The sequence below is a fragment of the Syngnathus typhle genome, linkage group LG4 (assembly GCF_033458585.1).
Source record: "Syngnathus typhle isolate RoL2023-S1 ecotype Sweden linkage group LG4, RoL_Styp_1.0, whole genome shotgun sequence".
Classification (NCBI taxonomy): Eukaryota; Metazoa; Chordata; class Actinopteri; order Syngnathiformes; family Syngnathidae; genus Syngnathus; species Syngnathus typhle.
In genome coordinates this window covers 12,962,062-12,981,200 of record NC_083741.1, presented here as the reverse complement: position 1 = coordinate 12,981,200, position 19,139 = coordinate 12,962,062, and the positions used below count along the sequence as shown (strand labels likewise).

General features: G+C 40.7%; 1 protein-coding gene across 3 annotated transcripts in view; it reads right to left on the bottom strand.

The window, feature by feature from the left end:
- Positions 1-1,767: 1,767 nt before the first annotated feature.
- plekha7b (pleckstrin homology domain containing, family A member 7b) overlaps positions 1,768-19,139 on the bottom strand; it is a 49,967-nt gene continuing 32,595 nt past the window's right edge. Inside the window, exons 10-27 of one of the 3 annotated variants that reach the window (XM_061277253.1) lie at positions 18,217-18,300; positions 17,285-17,434; positions 16,490-16,543; positions 15,910-15,984; positions 14,894-14,962; positions 13,869-13,949; positions 13,378-13,527; positions 13,045-13,146; positions 12,501-12,612; positions 12,086-12,306; positions 11,537-11,722; positions 10,965-11,082; positions 10,785-10,876; positions 10,449-10,661; positions 7,143-7,367; positions 6,442-6,575; positions 5,808-5,956; positions 1,768-3,103 (exon numbers count right to left, since the gene is read on the bottom strand). In XM_061277253.1, coding sequence (XP_061133237.1) covers positions 3,081-3,103; positions 5,808-5,956; positions 6,442-6,575; positions 7,143-7,367; positions 10,449-10,661; positions 10,785-10,876; positions 10,965-11,082; positions 11,537-11,722; positions 12,086-12,306; positions 12,501-12,612; positions 13,045-13,146; positions 13,378-13,527; positions 13,869-13,949; positions 14,894-14,962; positions 15,910-15,984; positions 16,490-16,543; positions 17,285-17,434; positions 18,217-18,300 — 2,238 coding nt within the window. In that variant the 3' untranslated portion in view covers positions 1,768-3,080. The remainder of the gene's footprint in view (positions 3,104-5,807; positions 5,957-6,441; positions 6,576-7,142; positions 7,368-10,448; positions 10,662-10,784; positions 10,877-10,964; positions 11,083-11,536; positions 11,723-12,085; positions 12,307-12,500; positions 12,613-13,044; positions 13,147-13,377; positions 13,528-13,868; positions 13,950-14,893; positions 14,963-15,909; positions 15,985-16,489; positions 16,544-17,284; positions 17,435-18,216; positions 18,301-19,139) is intronic. The other 2 variants (XM_061277255.1, XM_061277256.1) reach the window with 2 other exon arrangements.

Here is a 19,139-nt window from a genome sequence, read left to right as displayed (position 1 = left end):
AGAATATTCACAGATTCCAAGCTCTTCAATTATTCAGCAAATCACTATTCCGTTTCTTACATATTAAAAAATGTACAGTGTGTGAAGCTTGGAAATGATAAAACAGCATAATATACTGTTTCAAAATCAAAGCACCTATTGCATCGGCCTCCTTGGTTTTGTGTTTGTACAATTGGACTACAATGAGGATCCCCGCCGCGTGCAAAGGAAGCGCCAGCTGTGTTTCTTAATCCCCAAACGTTGACAGCGAGTAACAATTGTATTTATTCCGAGGAATCACTGACAATGAAACACTTCAGTTTCTCTTTGGGGAAAAGCGCTGCCTTAATACAAATGCAGTGAACAATTCCCGCGCGAGAGCAAGGTCGCAAAATCCTCCGCCTGGCCTCCGTAGGAAAGAATAAAAAGCTTTCAACTGAATGTCAAGTGCTCTATAAACACTCGCATGAGTCACTTCTGCTATACTTTATTTATCACCTTCATTTCCATTTCTACAAAAACCTGGCTCCAGCATAAAAGAAAGAGCTTGTAATGAAAGCCAGCATCATGTGTCTTAGTTTCATGTGAGAGCATTTCCGAAGCCAAAAAGTATTTAGTCAGGCATTACGGTGGGAGGCCTTGATTGTGTTTAACAGAACATGACCCAATTAGCATAATAGGCCCCTCTTCCATTCCCTTTGAAGTCCAGAGCACGGAATAACAAATGTACATGAACCAGCGGCCAAACGTCAATACATGGAGATGCCACAAAGCTCGTGGGAGGCCTTGAATGCATTTCTGCACAAGGAGGGGGAAAAACATCCTCCTTTTTTAGATTGCCGAATAAGCAAAATGGAGCCTGTGCGGGGTCTTCTTGCCACCAGGGCCAGTGGGCGCTGTGGGGCCTCTATCTTGCAGGCGGGGAAGGAGGAGGGAGAGAGGATGTGGCTGCACCCACTGTGGAGCTGAGGGAGGTGCATCCTCCCTCTCAGGTGCTTTCAAAGCGCACCACGCTGCAGACCACACTATGTCATTAGTGGCCAATTAACGATAAAAGTGGGAGGGGCGGAGAACTGTGTGGGTGTGCGCATGAAAGGAGGCTGCAGTGGTGCCTTGGCTTACAAACTTAACTTTGTTCCATGACTACGCTCGTAACATGGAAACGCTCATCGGTTCCAATTCAAATAAACGGGAAGGCCATCAATCCGTTCCAGCTCCCCAAATTTTTGTTCCATATTTTTAATAAAGGCAAAAAGCACTGTATTGTATAGTTTGAAACATATCAAAACACAATAAGTGAGAATGTAAAGAAATAAACTGATTTAATAGAAAGTAATAACTGTACAATGGCACAAGCCTCTAAATCACAATATCAAAAACTGTGCAGTTTTTTCCTAATTCTTTTCATGCTTATTGATGCTGTTTACTCTTTTTCTATATTTCTGACAATTCATAAGTTACAATACTTTCCACTGTAATGAGGTTTGCAGGTCAAAAATTCACTCCTTCTTTGATCACTTACATCTTACAGAATCTTTGCCATGTGAAAACAACCGTCAGGGTCTGACACCAAATTGAACTACGTGTCTGCTCAGGCTATATGACTCATCCAACTCTGCTTAATGGGCCATTAAATTTGTGTGGTACACTCTTTCTTTGTTTAAACGGACTAATAACGTTAATTATGATATGCAGTTAGTATAATATGGTAGTAGTTCATGATGCGAATATGTACATTGCATACGCACCCCGCCCCCCCCCCCCTTCCACGCCCCATAAATTAACCTGATGACATCCAGAAGCTACAAAAGTGATGCGCGTGTATTCCAGTAACAAAACTTGTATTGTCACCGTACGTCTTGGAAGCTGTCGGACCACAAGTACTCTGAGATAGTTTTCTTACTGCAGCGTTTGATTACAAATCAATGTAGAAGTGCTGTTCGCAGGTCAGTTTTGATGGTCATGTGACAAGTGAGGCAGTGAAAGATGCTGCAGTGAAATAAAAAACTGAAAAGGTGTCACTTCTATAGAGTCGTGATCCATTTGCAGATTTCATTTCTTTAATCACATCCCGTAAAAAAAAGACCTACAGCAAGGTGTCATTTCATTTAAGTTTTATAATAAATTAAGTGGAGTATTTGGATATTTTTATCCAGAATCTTAAATGACTATTTGGATATTTTTATCCAGAATCTTAAATGACATGCGTTTGTGCCTTAGAAGCACAAGATGGCCCACAGTTGAAGTAAAATACAAGAAACTAAGATGCAGAGTGGCTTTGGCTAAGGAGTGCAATTGCATTAATGATGTATCCATATTGTGGACGCTTTGAACATGTTACAGAAAAGGACCGTTGAAGTCTGATGCGTTATTAATAAATAGCAGATTTAATATCTAAATCGGCAAGTACCGTAAAAATACCATAGCACACTTGTCCCACTGTCATGTACTGTAATCCAAAATACAGTACTATACTGTTAAAATAAATTACAGTAGGTGCTTTGTAAAATAAATACTGGCGTCCCTGCTGCCTGTAATTTATTCTTCTTCTTTTTTTTAACAGAGAAATTTGAACACATTTGAATGAACGGCTTTTGTGCGAGCTTCACAGTCACACAAAATATACTATATTTACACTATATGTGTAATGTTATTCCAACCGGAAATAGGCAAAAATAAAAGCTACAAGAAGACTATCTGTTCTTTTGCTAGATATGTACATGATATTATTTGTAAATCCCCCCCCCCCCCCCCACACACACACACACACAAAATCGACTTCCTTTGCAGTAAAACTCTACAGTCATGACAGATTTAGTCCCTCTTGGTTTTGACATCAACAAATATTAATTCATGGCCAACTCAAAAATATTTCAGTCCTCAAAGTGCAATCGCATATATAGAAAAAATATATGTTTTTAAGAGTTCAGTGCTGCAGATTTCTTTTGGAAACCAAAAATCCATTCAGAGGTTGTTGGTGCTGTATGAGAAGATTAAATGTTCTACATTCATCTAGTGATGGATACAAATATATCCAGGATCAGTTCTAAGCTTGTTGTCTAATAGGATCCTGCCGTTTGTTGCCATTGTCATAGAGGACCTCAGTGTCCAGAAATTGCTTGAGCTGAAAAAGACAGAGACAACACATAAAAGAAATGAATACGGAAGAGGATTTTTTAAGGCTATTTAACCGCAAAGAGCAGCATATGTTTTTTTTGTTTTTTTTAAAGGTGTTTGTTTAAGAAGGGGCCTTCAATGGTGCAAACGCTTGAGGAGCAAGGGAGAACTTAGACACATCAATCAGGTGTGTGCTTATTTGCAGAACATACTCATAAGGCAAAGCAATTTTTACAATCGTTTATAAACGGTATTGTAAGATGTAAATATAAAATCAGAAAAAAAATTAAACAGAAATGCAGTTTCTATTAATACATTGTTGTGTGTGTTCATAAAGGTTGATTAATCGATTGGGCTCTAGAAAGCCATAAAAGAGATCACTTGAAAAAAAATCTCAATTTTGCAAACGATAACACTCAAATGAGTCAATCACGACAATGCTGGAGGAGTATTGTTTTCCCCACCAGCACAGCCGTGGAGCACATCGGAATGCAGCTGTGTCAACTAGCCAACTGTTTAGATGTTAAATCACTCAGCGACTCTTCTGTTGATTACAAACATCTTTTGTCAACCACTCACAAATGTTTGATCGAAAGCACAATTTGCACACAATTATCATCACATTGGGAGAAGAAGCTGTCGAGCAGTATTGTACGGAACAGCTAGCGCATGCAGACGTCCACATACATGCATGCAAGAAAACGTGCAGTTGGGCCTTACTTTTCTTCTTGTATTACACAAATGTGTAGTGAATGCCGTTGCTTAGAGGAGAGGAGGCTACAGGAGCCACAGATACAGGAGGAAGAGGAGGAGGGGGAGGAGGAAGAGGTGGAGGAGGCGGCGGAGAAGGTGGGACGGGGCTGTTACCCTGTGATGGAACTAAAGACAAGAGACATACAGCAGAAGGAAATGAGACAAGGAGAGAATGATATGGGCCCCTATCCAACTGCACGTAAGCATTCACAATAGTGGTAAAAAAAAGGTGTGTCATCCACTTTTCTAAAACACGAAGATATAATCGCCCGCAATGAAACAACAACACAAGAAGATTTTAAATAGTGCAGCACGGCTAAGATAGAATAGAAGCAGTCACTATTGAAAGTGACCATCTGTTTAAAATGTGTACATTTTGCAATTACATTTACGATGGGGGTTGAATAATTCAAAGTACAAGAGGATAAAAAAACATCCCTGCTAAAATGTCAGGTCTCGGGTCACAGCCAATCACGGCTCATTCGTTTTCTGAAGCTGAGCCGTGACTACTAGTACTTGTTTTTGGTCGTGCACTTGTCTTTGTTTGTCTGTAATTTATCCATTTTTACATATTGCACATGTTCTTGTATTCTTGCACTCTTGTACGCTGCTGTGACAAGACAATCTCCCCTCTGAGGGATAAAGAATGTTCTATCTAATCTAATTTTATCTTGCAGTAGGGTTACGGAGGTGGCCACTTGTTGACTACCCTAAAATAGAAAATATGACTATATTTACATCTTAATGACAATGTCACATACAGTATAGTCCTGTTTGAGGAAGGCTGTCAATTATAATAGTATGAAAAAGAAGGAATGACTTATTTGAATTGAAGGCTGTGAAAAGCATGAGGAGTTTCTTTCCCCTCCCCTTTGACAGTATGCCACCAGTTATATTGCCTGACATTGCGCCGCGCAGGAAATAATGTTATAATTGTTGACTTTGCCTCGGCGTGCTGGTGAAGCCTCCATACATCTCGACGGCTTGAGTGCTGCTGCGGATGACAGGTGCACGTGTGCACGTGTGTGTGGTGTGCACGAGTGCGAATGTATGTGCGCAGTGCAACTCCTGCTGCCTGGCTGCTGTAGAGCACAAGAAAGATGAAATGTGAGCGCGGTGTCTTTCATGCAGCTTCAGAGAGGTGCCGTGCCTTCAAAGAAGTGTTAATGCTATGCAGCGTTTGACTGGGTCATTGATCAGCACACAAAATGGCCTCATCCAGCGAGTCCGCCCCCGTTTCAAACATTCCACACGGACTGCAATTAGGCGCCATGTGAGCTCCTGACACGGAATAATGTGAAGTTATTCAGGAATGAAGAGCCCTGCTTGACTCGACACCTTACGCCCTCTTTTTCTCCGCCCTCGTCATCTTCAAACCATCAGGCCAATTTAAAAAGAAAAAAAAACGAAGAAGAAAAAAAGGCTAATTTTTCCCTTTTACTAAAACAGCAATTTAACATCCAATATTGTATTCCAGTAAAATAAGAGATCTACACTTCATAAAGTGGAATTGTCAAGTCTGTTTTGTTATTTGTATTTCTGGCACCTTTAATTTTTACACCACTACATTTTTGAAATAAAAGTTACCCTTTTACTCTGATGCAATTCTCTGATCAATCCAGTGAAGTCAAAAATGTCAACGTTCTTTAAGTTATCATGACCTTGCATATGGTTAACGTGATATTCAGTGTTGGCTTTAATTTGCCAACACAGTGAACTTTAACTGCTAAAAAAATGTAATTCATGAAAACATAACAATTCTAAAAACTCTCTTTAACATAACTTCTAATGCATTTAATATCAGAAAATTACTTTTGATACATAAATCTTGAAAATGTCAGATAAGTAAATATTTTCACTCAAGAAATATTCTATGAGGTGACTTCCACTTGTATCCTAAGATACTTGAACTTTTCCCAAGTATTGCTTTCAGGTGTTTTATTTGAGACTGGACTCACCTGTGACCCGTTTGCTCTTGAGGGAGGCCTCTGAGGCCAGCATGTAGGACATGGTGATGATCCTCTCCTGCTCCTGTAAAACCGAGTCCAGCCCCAGCAGGCTCACCTCAGACTTGTCTGCATATAACGCTGGTGCCAGCTTTTGAACACTGTAACATGCAGACAGGAAATTAAAATGATGCAGTTACAATGCTGAACTATCCAATCACAGACAAAACAAACTACTGCTAAAAAGTGCAAAACATGGAAAAAGTGGACCATAATGTTTGTTGCCATTTAACGGCCATTTATAATTACCGTATTTTCCGGACTATAAGTCGAATTTTTTTTCATAGTTTGGCCGGGGGTGCGACTTATACTCAGGAGTGACTTATGTGTGAAACTATTAACACATTATATCATTTTACATGTTATTTTCACACTAAACCGCATGAAGGCACTCTAGGCCTGTGGAATAATTGGAACTGCAACTCACGATGAGTCTGAAGTAAGCCCTTGTAACAGTGCACAGTTTGAATATATTCAGTGATAAGTTCACGTACAACAAGGAGCGCGCTTGCCATACGTTGAGAAACACAGGTCTAAAACGGTTTCACTTTTTATTTGTATTTCTTTTCTTTTTTTTATAACTAACCTGGACTTTGCGAGGATGCTCTTGATCCGTTCCACCTTCCGATGTCGGTCCTCCATCTCTTGAGGACTCAGAGGCTCCTCTGGCTCTAAATCCACGTATCGCTCTGGAATCGACACTTTCTGAGGTTTTGACAGCTGTGCAAAGAAAAAAAGCCCTCAAATAATCATATACACCAGTGTTAGGGTTACACAGGGTTCCAATTCCATGATAATATGAAATTTCTGTCACATTTGAGCCCTGGACTACTAGCGCTATGATTGCATAGCAAACGTTTAAGTAATTGACAGCCCCTTAAAGATGTTAAGAATTGCCTTTTAGATGCTACAAGCTGGCAGCAAAGCACTAATTGTATAAAAGACAGGCCTATAATGTATAAAAAGGGTTGCAACAAAGACATTTTTAAATATTTAGAGATAAAATTCAAATGATTTGGACAATTTTAATTTAAGTTTCTCACTAGGTTATCTAAGTAGTTATAGAATACGTAGTTTAATAATCGATTAGTTGCTGATTAATCAATTGTTACACCTAGAGTGTGTTGCATAGACCATTTGCCGTAAAGAGACAAGCAGAGTTAAATTGGTGGTGGAGATAGTTTCTTGGTGCCACGATGGTGCCAAAGCAGTCATTTTATATTAGACAGGGCTTTGTATTAATGTTATATTTCTCGATCTACACTGAGCACATGTCACTGCCGGTACCTCTTTGAGTATATCTGCATCGTAATCTGACGTTTCCAGGCCGTCGAGGGTCAGAGGAGTCTCTGTCGCAGAGCTGAAGCTCAGCCAATCGTCGGAATGCGATCGGGGTCTCTCTTTGTGTTCAGGGGGCCTCTCCTCCCCCTGAACGCTTCGCACAGCTTGAGCCTCCTCGCCCTGGACGGCCCTTTCCAGCAGCTGCAGGTCAAACTCCTGCTCTCTCCTCCACTGCACGAAATGTACACACACAAAAACACACATGTGACACCGACACACCAGGACAACTTGTTTCAAGCAGATTGTCGAGATTATGGAAAGGCATGTGAGCAATGATTTCACATATACATTATATCCATCTTAAATCCATGTGCTAATACACTGCATCCTTAAAGCTGCTGGGTTAAAAACAACACATAAAAAAAGCAACTACGGTATGTTATTGTTCTTGTGCAATGAGTTTGGGACAGTCTAAAATGGTTAATGTTAGTGTAATAAAAAATAAAAAAATGTTGCTTAATGTCAGAAAGATTTTCCTCATTTAAGATAGTGGGCAACTATGAAGAGGAACACGTTAATAATAAAAACATCCAAAATAATATATTCAGAAATTGATGTTGGTATAGGACAGGAAGCTGACGTTATTATAGACGTTCCCCTGAATCCTTACTGGTGAGGGCAAAGAGCATACTAGTACATTGATCTAAAAAAAAAAAGCAAAACAAACATTCTACCACTGTAGTCGTTCGTCTCGTGCACAAATATTTTGTCAGTGAGGCCAAAGTGCCTACTTTTACATGAACCTTAAGCTGTCAAATACACAAAAGGCTTTTCACAGGGGACTACAAGACTTTTGTTTTTTTGCCTGGAATGAAATTGCTTGTCTTTACTTCGCTGAAAAGTGGAAAGGTTGTGTGTGGTTAAGAACCTGGGTGGGGGGGTGGGGGGTTGGGGGGGGGGGGGCGTGAAACAGTGGGAGAAAAAATACAGTAGCATGCACGCGAACATACATAATAAACAACATGCTACTAATGAGCTACACACAAGGCCAGTAAAGTGAAACAAACATAACACACTCAGATGAAGACACTTTCCACCAAACATCCCTAAAAATGAAAGAAAAAGAAAACAAGAGCATTCCATAAATGTTTATTCATATGAGAACTTGAAAGGAACTTGAAAGAAAACACTGACAAAACACTACCAATGTTTTATTTCCAGTTATTTTGTATACAAGACACTTTTTAGGTACAGGCTAGTAAGAGCCAATACAAAGCTGCATTATCATATAAAGGCATGCATTTTGGATGCAACTCTTGTATTGGATCTCATGATGTATTGTAGCCAGTGACTGTGCATATTGCTGCTAAATAAACTCGTAACTATTCATCTTTTAAAAAAAAAAAACAGATCCAGAATGATGACCTTTATCATAGTAAAAATCAAGTAAAATTGTTATGATGAATTTGGATGAAAAGTACTCTTACTCTCACACACAAACACGCACGCACGCGTTCAACCACACACACAACATCTAGATGATAAGACTATGAAAGCATCCATGTTAGGGTTTATTTTCTATCGGCAGCAAAAATTTGTGGCAGTCTGGTTATTGATTAAAACATGCAAAACAAGATTCCAATTTTCAAGCTATTTGTGTCCATGGAGAATGTGTTTTTCTGATCACCCCTTCATAATACTTACACCAATTACGTAAACATATTTACTATGTGTACTACATAATGCCATAGTAAGATAATGGATCAACATTTACAAATTTGCAGATTTTTGTTTTTGGAACCTATATTCCATTATTTTCTGAAAAAATAAAAAAGTAAAAAAAAATAATAATAAAAAGTTCTTTGCTGATATTTTGGGCTTGGCATTAATTATTCTTACAATGATTCAAAATAATTTATATCATTTTTTTGCAGATTCCAGCTCGCGGAGCGTTATTTAAGAACCACTGGTACAGTATACTATAGCGCGAACTAAAAAAAGCTACTTGGAAATCAGCATTAAATGAGTCTACAAGACTCAATACGTGTCAACGCCAAATGATTCAAACAGCCAATTACTTGAGGTTTGACCATGGCCGTAAAAACTTTTGGAGGGAAAAAACACCTCTCAAATTACACATACAACTTCAGCACGATCACACAAGCTCAGTCCTGAGATCATCGAAGCATTCACTCTTTGGCCTCGTCAGATGCGCGCAGCTCTTTGTGACTCTATGACTCTATATTCCAGTTACAATTGGTGGGAATTGATATTTTTTATCCTTAGAGTGTGTACTAAAGAAAGGTGATTGAACCTTATTGCTTTGGTGCCATTCATTGCTTGCTTTTTTTTTCTATTTCAATTATTTTCTGTAGGTAAATTTGAATTAAAAAACTAATAAGTTGGGAGTCTTTCGTACAGGTACGTTCATGACAGACTTTTGTTCCTATAGCGACGACGCAACTGGAATTGTACTTAAGTCAGAATACACCACAGCCTTTCAGTAAACATATGCTGACATACCAGTTGGCCTTTCTAGGTCATAAATATTAACTCACTCAAATGAAAAACACTAAGTATATTAACCGAGTGCCACGTGATGATATATCCTTAGCCAGTACGTCACTGCCATGTTTCGGCTGAAGGCTGAGGGACCTGCCTGTTTGGCTTTGGTTGATAGAGACTTTTAGGTGTTACAGGGTTTTTGTTGTGGTGGACCTGGCCGTTAAATGTTCAAACTTTGTGGTTTTGCTACTTGAAACCAAAAGAAGTGATGGGTCTTCTTCCGTGGACAAACATAACCCATCAAAATAGTGACTGATTTCACAAGGCAACATTGGCAATTATAAGCAGCAAAATGGACGGATTATCTCGAAAGGCGAGGAGATGATAAAGTGCACAGTTTTACGCAGTTCTTTACACAGTGCAGATGGGAAATTTGTTAGATGAAGGGACAGGATGGGATGGAGACGAAGTTAGAAAGACAACAAGTGTGGTTTGAGAATGACGTGTTAATGGGTGATTCCAGTGAATGTAAAATCATAGGCATCAGTAACTTTAACACGTCTGAAAAAAATCAAACATCCTTTACTTTTAGTATGAAATGTCATTACACTTTTGGTGCTCAATCGGTGAAGGAGCAGAAATGAATGTACATGTGTGTAATGGTGCAAACAACATGCATTGAAAAGTAGTTTAGCATGCAGTGCTCATGTTTTACATGCAAGGGGAATGTTCACTGGCCACTCTCTGTTTGCCCGCCGCCATGCGTGAGAGTGTGACGTGTGGTGATGATCTAGTTTAGAAACATACAGATCCAAAGTCGGCCGAGAGTGGGCGTGTGGACGAGGAGCGTGACGAAGTGGAGGCGCGGCGGTCCCCGTGGCTCAAGGTGCGCTTGCGCTGACGCACCAAAGCCTTCTGGTGCCTCTTCATCCTCTCCAGCTGTTCGTCAGCGCTCATCCTCCCACGTTGAGGCGCCACCTCTGCAGAGTACAGACGCTCTAAGGCACTTTTTGATCGCTCCTGGGGTGAAGACAATGGAAAGCCAACGCAAAATGAGCACAAAGCAAGGAGGCGAGAGAATGGTGGTCATTCAACTCAATCAGTGTGACTGTGATAATCCGTATTTTGTTTCAGGCACCTCACCTTCACACCGGGAGCTGACGTCGCTCTCCGCAGAGTCACATAAGATGAGATGTTTGAGGAGTGATTCAGTCTGAGGGAGGAGCCGGCTACTCCTGATAGGAAAAACAAAATCCTCCAAACATTAAAAGCTTGAGTTTTAGTAGATGTGTGCTGGGCTTCATGATGTCAAGGTGACCATACCTCTGCTAGGTAAAGTCTGATACCCTCCGTTGTGTCCTGATGATGTCACGCTGGTGACGCTGGAACCGTCTCCCACACCCGCAAGCTCAGGATCGCTCAAGAAAGGCCTGAGTTCCACCTGTCACAACCGCAGAGCTGTTAAGCCAGTGTCAAAGGCAGCTCGTGAGATTAAAAAAGTTTGTTTGTAGTAGTTCCAGACCCACTCGCAATAGATGAAGATCTGGGATACAGAGAAACCCAAAAACATTCTGTTATACACATTTACCCAACCCATAGGCTAAACTTTAACTTCATAACTTATTAGAAACACTGAACTTATCAAAACAAACTTTTATCAAGTATTCCTTAGTGCCAGTTTTTACTCTCTCACTAACAAGTCATGGGAGACTAATGTGTCACATCCCTTGGAGGAAATGAACTAATTATTTGGCACGCCAAGTGGAACTTTACTGTTATCCTGACACATAAAACAAAAGAGAATTAATGATTGTATATTAATACAACAAAATTCAAGCACATGGAGATCAACACAGTTTACACAGACAATACTACGTAATGTAAGCCTACTGTACCTTAACATCTCCATTTTGGCCTGTCTCTCGATCCCTCTTTCGTTCATCAGACTGTCGTTTGAGCCCGCGCACCGAGGTGTGCCTGATAACACTCGTCTCCCTGGGCAGGGGGGGTACGGCAGGGGGGTGTTCGTCAAGACTGTAGACTTGAGGTAGAGGTGGTCTGGGGGGCACATCTTCCTCAGCCTACACAGGTACATGTACATATATTAAACAATTTTTTATAATATTTATGTTAGTTAATAAATCAAGGACGGTATATATGAAGTCTGAACAGGCGCCAGAGTCATTGGTGGACTACACGGACATATGGCGGGCCTTTTAATTTGAATTCTGTTATGAATGATCTGGCACGCCCAAAAACAAGTATAAATGAGATCGAATCAATAAATTACCACCATTTTTAATCAACAACATAGGCCAAAGTTGGCACGAAGACTACTACTAAGTTGTAAGACGAGTGAAGACATTATACTAGACCTTAAGTTGGATATGAAGGCTATGGACTAAATCCTCAAACGGCTTTCTCTCCATCTGTCTGTCACTCACCCATGTCTGGCCAGCAGTGTTGGTTGTAGAATGGAGTGGCTGTTGACTATAGCTGGAGGATAGCGTGTGGGTTGTGGCATTGTGGCTAGTCGGACTGAGGTGGGGGCTCTGTTGCTGCGGCTGCTTCTGCTGCTGCTGGGACAATCTCATCTCCATAGCAGGCGGGCTTCCGGACATCGAAGGCACTGATGACGCCGACGCGGAAGGCACAAATTTCCTCTCTGGCGAGGATCGGATATGAAATGATGGACACATCACAATGTGTCTGTTCAAGTCATTTACACTGACGACATTACAGGGGACACAGCTTATTCACTACTCACAAAAATAATATTATTGGCCTTTTTCTAAAATGTCACACGCCTACCTTTTCGTGAAAAGTATAGACATGATTGCAAGTCTTAGTGCTTCTTACCTGGGTTGGTCACAGAGGAGATAGTGACTTTGTAGTTATCTTTACTGCTGCTGAGGCCTGCGATAACATCCTCAATCCTCCAAAGCTCTTTCCTCATCTGGACTTTTTCTTGCTGATCATACACATACAAAAGCACATTTGAATCTGCCTTGCTGACAAATGGGTGACGTGACCAGAAAAAAAAGAATCTAAGTTGCAGTGTCATGAACGATTTGTGACGTCAAGCGCTTTCTCAAATAGCTAGGAGCGATGCAATAGATAACAATAAAAATGCTATTCAACACTAAATTGGTTAATAATGCATAAAAATAACAGCCCACATGGCAACTGACCTATGTGTATTGATTGTAAAAAAGTATCAAATTGACCAAGATCCAAGATTTCTGCTCAAAAGCAACAATAAACTGGTGATGCCTAAAACAAAATCCTTATTTTAAGCATTTTCATCCGCTTTGCTCGCGAAGGGTTCAATATGGGGTCCGGATGTCAAGATTTCCAAATGAACGAATGAATTCTCCCGCATCCTACTGTAAAGACTGCATACCTGAGAAAGATCAGTGCGAGTCATGTGTCCTTGCAGAGCCGCTTTGAGCCAGTCTACATCTTTCTCCAGCCTGATGTACTCTTTCCATGCATTCTCCATCTCCTGCACAACACAAGTCGGGTCCAGTTTAGTGCACCTGTGAGTCTCAATTTTTTTATTAAAAACAGGGCATTTTTTGACATTAATCTGGAAGGAGGAAAAATGCATGAAGCTGACATTTTATCTTTTGAAACTGTCTAGGAAGTAGAAATGACAGTGTACATGTTGAGATTGACCCAAATCAGGTCTAGACAATGGTTTATTCTTTCATTTGGACACAAACGTATAACTTACTGTGGACACTTGAGATATTTCCGCCCTGATGTGCACCACATCCTCCTGCAGTAGTTTTTGCTGGTAAGCAATTTTCCCCATGTGGCCTGGCTGATCTCTGTACTGCTCCATCTGCTGGTGGGACACGTCCAACACTGACTCCAGCTTGTCCTGGATTGAAACATAAACACACATTCACTTAAGGAATGCTTTTGCATTTTTTTCCCGTAAAGTTGTGAAGGGTACCATTGGTTAGTTGATATTTTTTTGGTGCCCTTTCAAATGGGGTAATACATCTTGAAATGCAGTTTTTACAAAACAAACTACTGTCAGATGATTTCAAATTATTTTTTCGATTGCTTGTGTATTTAGAAATGGTCTGGAGTTTCTGCTCAGGATTATTTACTGTACTGCACATAATACATTAAACCCCCCAAAATCATATCTGTAGAATTCAATTTGATTAATTGCATATAATTCATGAGGTTTTATAAAAACTCATGGAACATTACCTTATCTTCCTTCAATGTACGTATCCTGGCTTCCAGCTCCTGTAGAATCTTGTCTTGCTCACATAGTCGGCTTAATTTCACCTGAAGAGAAAAAAAATATTAGTCATAAAAGGAACGAAGGAATAGCGTTCAAATTGATCTCCCCTTTTAACAATGTAAAAAAAATCAAAGAGAAGAAAAGCAGATCGTAGCTGGTCTACTCGTTTGTGTTTACTATTTGTCTTCGGCAAGATAAAATGAATTGATCTTCTCAGAATATGTCGATAAATGTATCTCTTCTCAATCTCAAGAAGACATTCTCCCCACAGGGCGGTAAAAAAAAGAAGAAATCTTCATGAGCAGCCACTACGAGGAATTATAATCAAAAATCCAAATCATTTCCATTTCGTTTTAGGTCCAAAGTGTGTTAGTTGGGAGTGACAGATGTGTTTTTGCAGAAATGGGTTATGTGTTTATGAAAACAACATAAGCCTGCCAAGTTCACAGTGGTTCTCACACTGTGTATTTCTTCTCACATCTACTTATCATTCTGTTCAATTAATTATTCAGCTGTTTTTATTTGGCTGAGGCCGTATATTGTTGTTTTTAATTGCATGAAATATTCATTGTTCAGACAAATTTCTTATAAATTGTTAAAGTGGAACAATGCTAATGATGAAAAGCCAGGACATCCATCCTATTTACCTCCATTCAGCGTGAAACAAAGAGCATGCCAAGCGTCGGCGGGCAAATCAAACTGAAAAATTTAACAGCTCGACACCCAAAAATCCCATTACATGTATTTTTCCCTTTAAATTGCAGCGAGGAAAATAAAAGCTGTGGTCGATACACTCAGGCCCTCACTGTGCAGGCTGCTTGAGAGTCCCTACTGTGTTGCAATATACTTACGCTTCCTTGCCTCCACTCCCTCTGTTTAAAATAACCTAACACTCACGCACAAAGCATACTAAAAGTCCCACTTCTGTCAGTGACTACGAAGAAGTGGGGGTAAAAAAAAAAAAGAAAGCACATCATGATCCACTTACATCAGCATCACTTTCAGCGATTTTAACAGGCTTCTGCGCTTCTTTTCTGAGGCTTTCCCGTCCAGTAACCTGAAATGGCCCGTAGCCGCAAACAAAATAGATTATTTAACACCATTATGACCGCAGAGTTCGATGCTCCCCCCGCTTTAATGCGCCCAGTTAACACCTAAATATTTCAGAGAATCTTAACAAACAACAAACAGTGGGTACAAGAACAGTCAGACGGATTCAGAAGAGATCAAATAATAAAGGGGGCGGGCATGGAATCTTAGAAGCAGAAAGCACATAAGCTGGAAAGACAGTTAAAATTAGAGCAGAAACTAGCGGCGTAAACATTTAGGCAACTAATGTAGGCTCTCCAACAGGATTGTGTTATGTTGTGTGGGTGCACTGCATACAGTGGCTGGCTGGCTGGCATCAATTATATTCCCATCATAATTTTCATTTGTCAATTGTCTCAATTTCTATACAACTAATCTTTTGCCGCATGAGAAGATGTCAGTAATTGTTTGATTGGCGACTCCTTCCCTCCTATTGATGGATTTAGCTTGGGCTACACTAAATTGATGATCAAAACACATTTTAATGAGAATTTAGCAGGATTTCTTTTTTTTTTTTTTTAAAGTGTTTTTTTTTTCTCAATAGAAAATTATCGGAGTCTCAAGGACACATCTTTAAATGAAGAAATTAATTGGATACAGAATATCCTACTAAATTCTCAAACAATCTCGTTGGAAGTTTGATCTTTCAAGACGTGCGTCAATATACCACAGTCCCTTCACCAATTCCTTCAAAGCGTAAAAAAAAAAAAAAGCCGATGGTGCACACAACATCAAGCATTGCTTCACAAAATGCAGGAAACCCAAAGTAGCCTTTTGTCTTAATCATCCCTCCCATTTCCAAATCTTGACCAGGCATGATTGGCTCAAAGTACCCAGGTACATAATCCTAATTTCCAGCACATGCGTTAGACTTGATTCCTTTGCAGTTTTTCTTTGTACAAACACCTTCCTTACATTCCAACAGTATCCAAAAGAGGCGTTTTCAAAGTTGCTGTGAATTGAAACAATCAGCGGCTCATGACTTTGGATCTGTTTTGAAACAGGAAATGCAGAGGATTACAAAAACCACAGTCGGGTGTTGAGTGGACTCCCCCCCCCCCCGCAGGTTCTGACGCACTGTGGTGGCTTTCAAGTACAATAGTGTGTAAGTGTTCAGACAGCCCAACTGATTCTCACAGAATCAATGAATGCAGCATGCCGCAGGAAGCCATTGCATTTTTACTTTGCACTATACAGTATTAAACATAGGACCACACTAAAAAGAAAAAAAAGAAAACAGCAGCATGGGTTACGATGTTTCACATGAGCCCAAACTGGCAACATTTGAAAAAATAAAGAAGTTAATGAAGTCACAATAAAGTACTTCATTTTCATCACACAAAAACAGATATTAAATGATCAAATTTAAGAGACATTAAAAGGCAGAGCAGATGTTAAAGTAGAGAGAAGAATGGGATGAATGCAAAGGGGAAACAAATACTGGAGGACAAAAAAAAGGATAGAGTGACATGAGATTTAATTAAACAGGGCCCACCTTCAGATCTAGATATTCCAGGTCCTTCTTCAGTTGTATGTAAGTATCATCAGCCTTTAAATGAGCAGTGAAGAGATACATCACTTGAAATGAAGCTGCATGGATTATGGGCTTGAACCTAGTTGCTCTCAATGGACCTTTTCATAATGTTTGGAGGACTGTAGGTGCCAGTGGCATTAAAGTGATGGACTACTGCTGACCTGAACCGAAAACGATGCCAACAATTGGTTGTGTTTGGGCTTCCAGATAGACTCCAAAAGATTTAGGTTTGTATTGATTTCCGCCATGCCCAAGAAAAAAAAAATCAAAACTTGTCTGTAAAAATGTTCTCAATCGCCTCAGTGATATAGGCTGAAAGGGTTTGTCTATAAGTGGTGCCACTGGAGTTTTCGCCATTTGCACATAAGTGAGACGTCAGAAGGAAAAGGCCCATTACAGTTCACGTGTCTTTTTCCTTTTTATGTATCGTGTGTCAAGCCAAATTAGGTATGAGCAGCCCCGTGCAGTCACACAACCGCCACTGCAGCTTGACTCGCATACATGGCAGAATGATGACGGCTTCGAAATGAGAAGAATCGCAGGCATGAATGTGCTTCATGTGGTCAGTGCAAACGACAAGGGGCATGCTTTCGATGTCAACTAGTGTGTGTGGAACCTGCAAACTGCCTCGAGCAATAAAGTCCAAGGTGAGTGATTGTCAATGAATGACAGGGAGGGAATGTTGAGGATCAGCTGGGTCGGGAGAGGAGGGGGCTGTGATGTCGAGGAGGTTTAAGGAAGTTCAAGACCCCTGACCTGCAAGCTGGTGCCTAGGAGGCCGTTGTGCTGCTGATGCCGCAGATGAGCGAACGCGCCGCAGCCACCACCGTCAGCTGGGCTTTGCACACCAGCCATCTTGGCCTGGTGCCGCCGCAGCTGAATGAGGAGCAGAGTCAGCTCCTCGGGCTGGAGCCACAGCCGGGTTTGCGATACAGAGGGAGCCAGCAGTTACTCGTGGCTTCAACATGTCTTCCAATCCACTTTCAACAGTGGGAATAGTGAAAGGGCCCAAAAGTAGGGCGACCAGAGCACTTTTACTGATGGACGTAAACTATGCCAAAGCTAATTAATGTACATTGGACAATTATGATCAGGTAGATTTAATGGGCTGTCGGGGATGGGTCGGTTTTATGATTCACTCTCCTCTCCTTGGAATGTAGTGGAAACTCTGAGGTTGAACAAAACCAGTTCTGGGGAATCTGATGTCAATTGATTTCAATTGATTGGGAAATGGGGACGAGAAATAGTGTAAGTGGCATTAACTTGAGGCATTACTGATTAAGATAAATGAAGAAAATTGATCGATGCTTTTCATCAAAAAGGAAAACTGGAAGTATTATTACAACAAATAGTAAGGGACATTTGATGGTAAAAGCTTGGTGGGTCAGCTAAAAAAAAAAAAAAGGCACGACTTTAAGGCACATCCAGCCCTTCACTAAGTTCTAAAAATTGAACATTTTGTAGATGGCGACAAATGTGAAACTTGTTATTGGTGAATTGAGGAGGTGGAAATCTAAAACGTTTAAGCTTTTTAAGGTTCCTGAAGAACTGAGGCAGCGGCTCTATCAAAGAGGGCTCATTGATAGAAATATATATAAATGTGTATTAGAGCTGATTCAGATTGTTTACAGACATTTTGTCCAATCACAAAAGTCAGAAGAATAAGGTGACATGGAAGCCGTTCATACCGTTTTGCCATGGAGGCTGGGTGCACTGACGGTGTGTGTGATGTAGCCCATAGCTGGCATGGAGCGTCTCGCCATCTGGGAGGTCTGTGGAGGAGGTGAGCAATCCACGTGTTAAATCTCTCTCATACTGTTAAATCAAACAGAATGTCTAATTCACCGACAGGCTTGGAGTTCACAACATTGCTCACAAACAAATATGACGACGCAGCACTTTTTTTTCCCTTTTGGAAACAAGGTGTGCCCCGACTTTCCTGACGCTACAGGGCTTGGAAAGATTTGACGTTTTTGCTTAGTACACAGAATTAGTGAAAAGCAGGCAGGCCCACTATAGCCAGGCTTAAAAGGACACAAACAACAAGAGATTTAATTAACTCCACATAAATTACAGCAAACCTGCTTTCTTAAAATAACATTTGTTTGCTACCAGCAAGAGAAGCACTGTGAGCCGTTCCCTCGGAGATTCCCATGCCACTATTTTTTGCTGTATAATAGGTTTTTTATTTAAATGCGGGATGAGAAGAAAGAGCGCTGCTGATGTTTGAGATAGAGTGGAGATGTTTATAGGGTGCTCGCCAGCCCTGGGCACATTGGATTAGATGCTAATAAAACATTTCTTCACGATGTTCCACTGGGACCGACCGCTTCGCGATTACAAGAGCCTCCTCAGCCTTTAAGATGCTGGGCGCACCAAAACTGAAGTTCAACATACTTCTCAAACATTTTCTCCCTTGCATGGTCACTGCGGTTCGCCTTTGTTTTGAAAATATACTGCATCTCTTCCATATTATCAGGGTATGCCTATAATTAGTTTCAATTACTATGGGGGCAGATTGCGTGTGTGTAAGGGGTCAAATGTGAGGCCTGTGTGTGCATGTCTGCCAATGTGGTAGGAGAGGGCGTGGACGATGGGCCTGCCTCTTAAC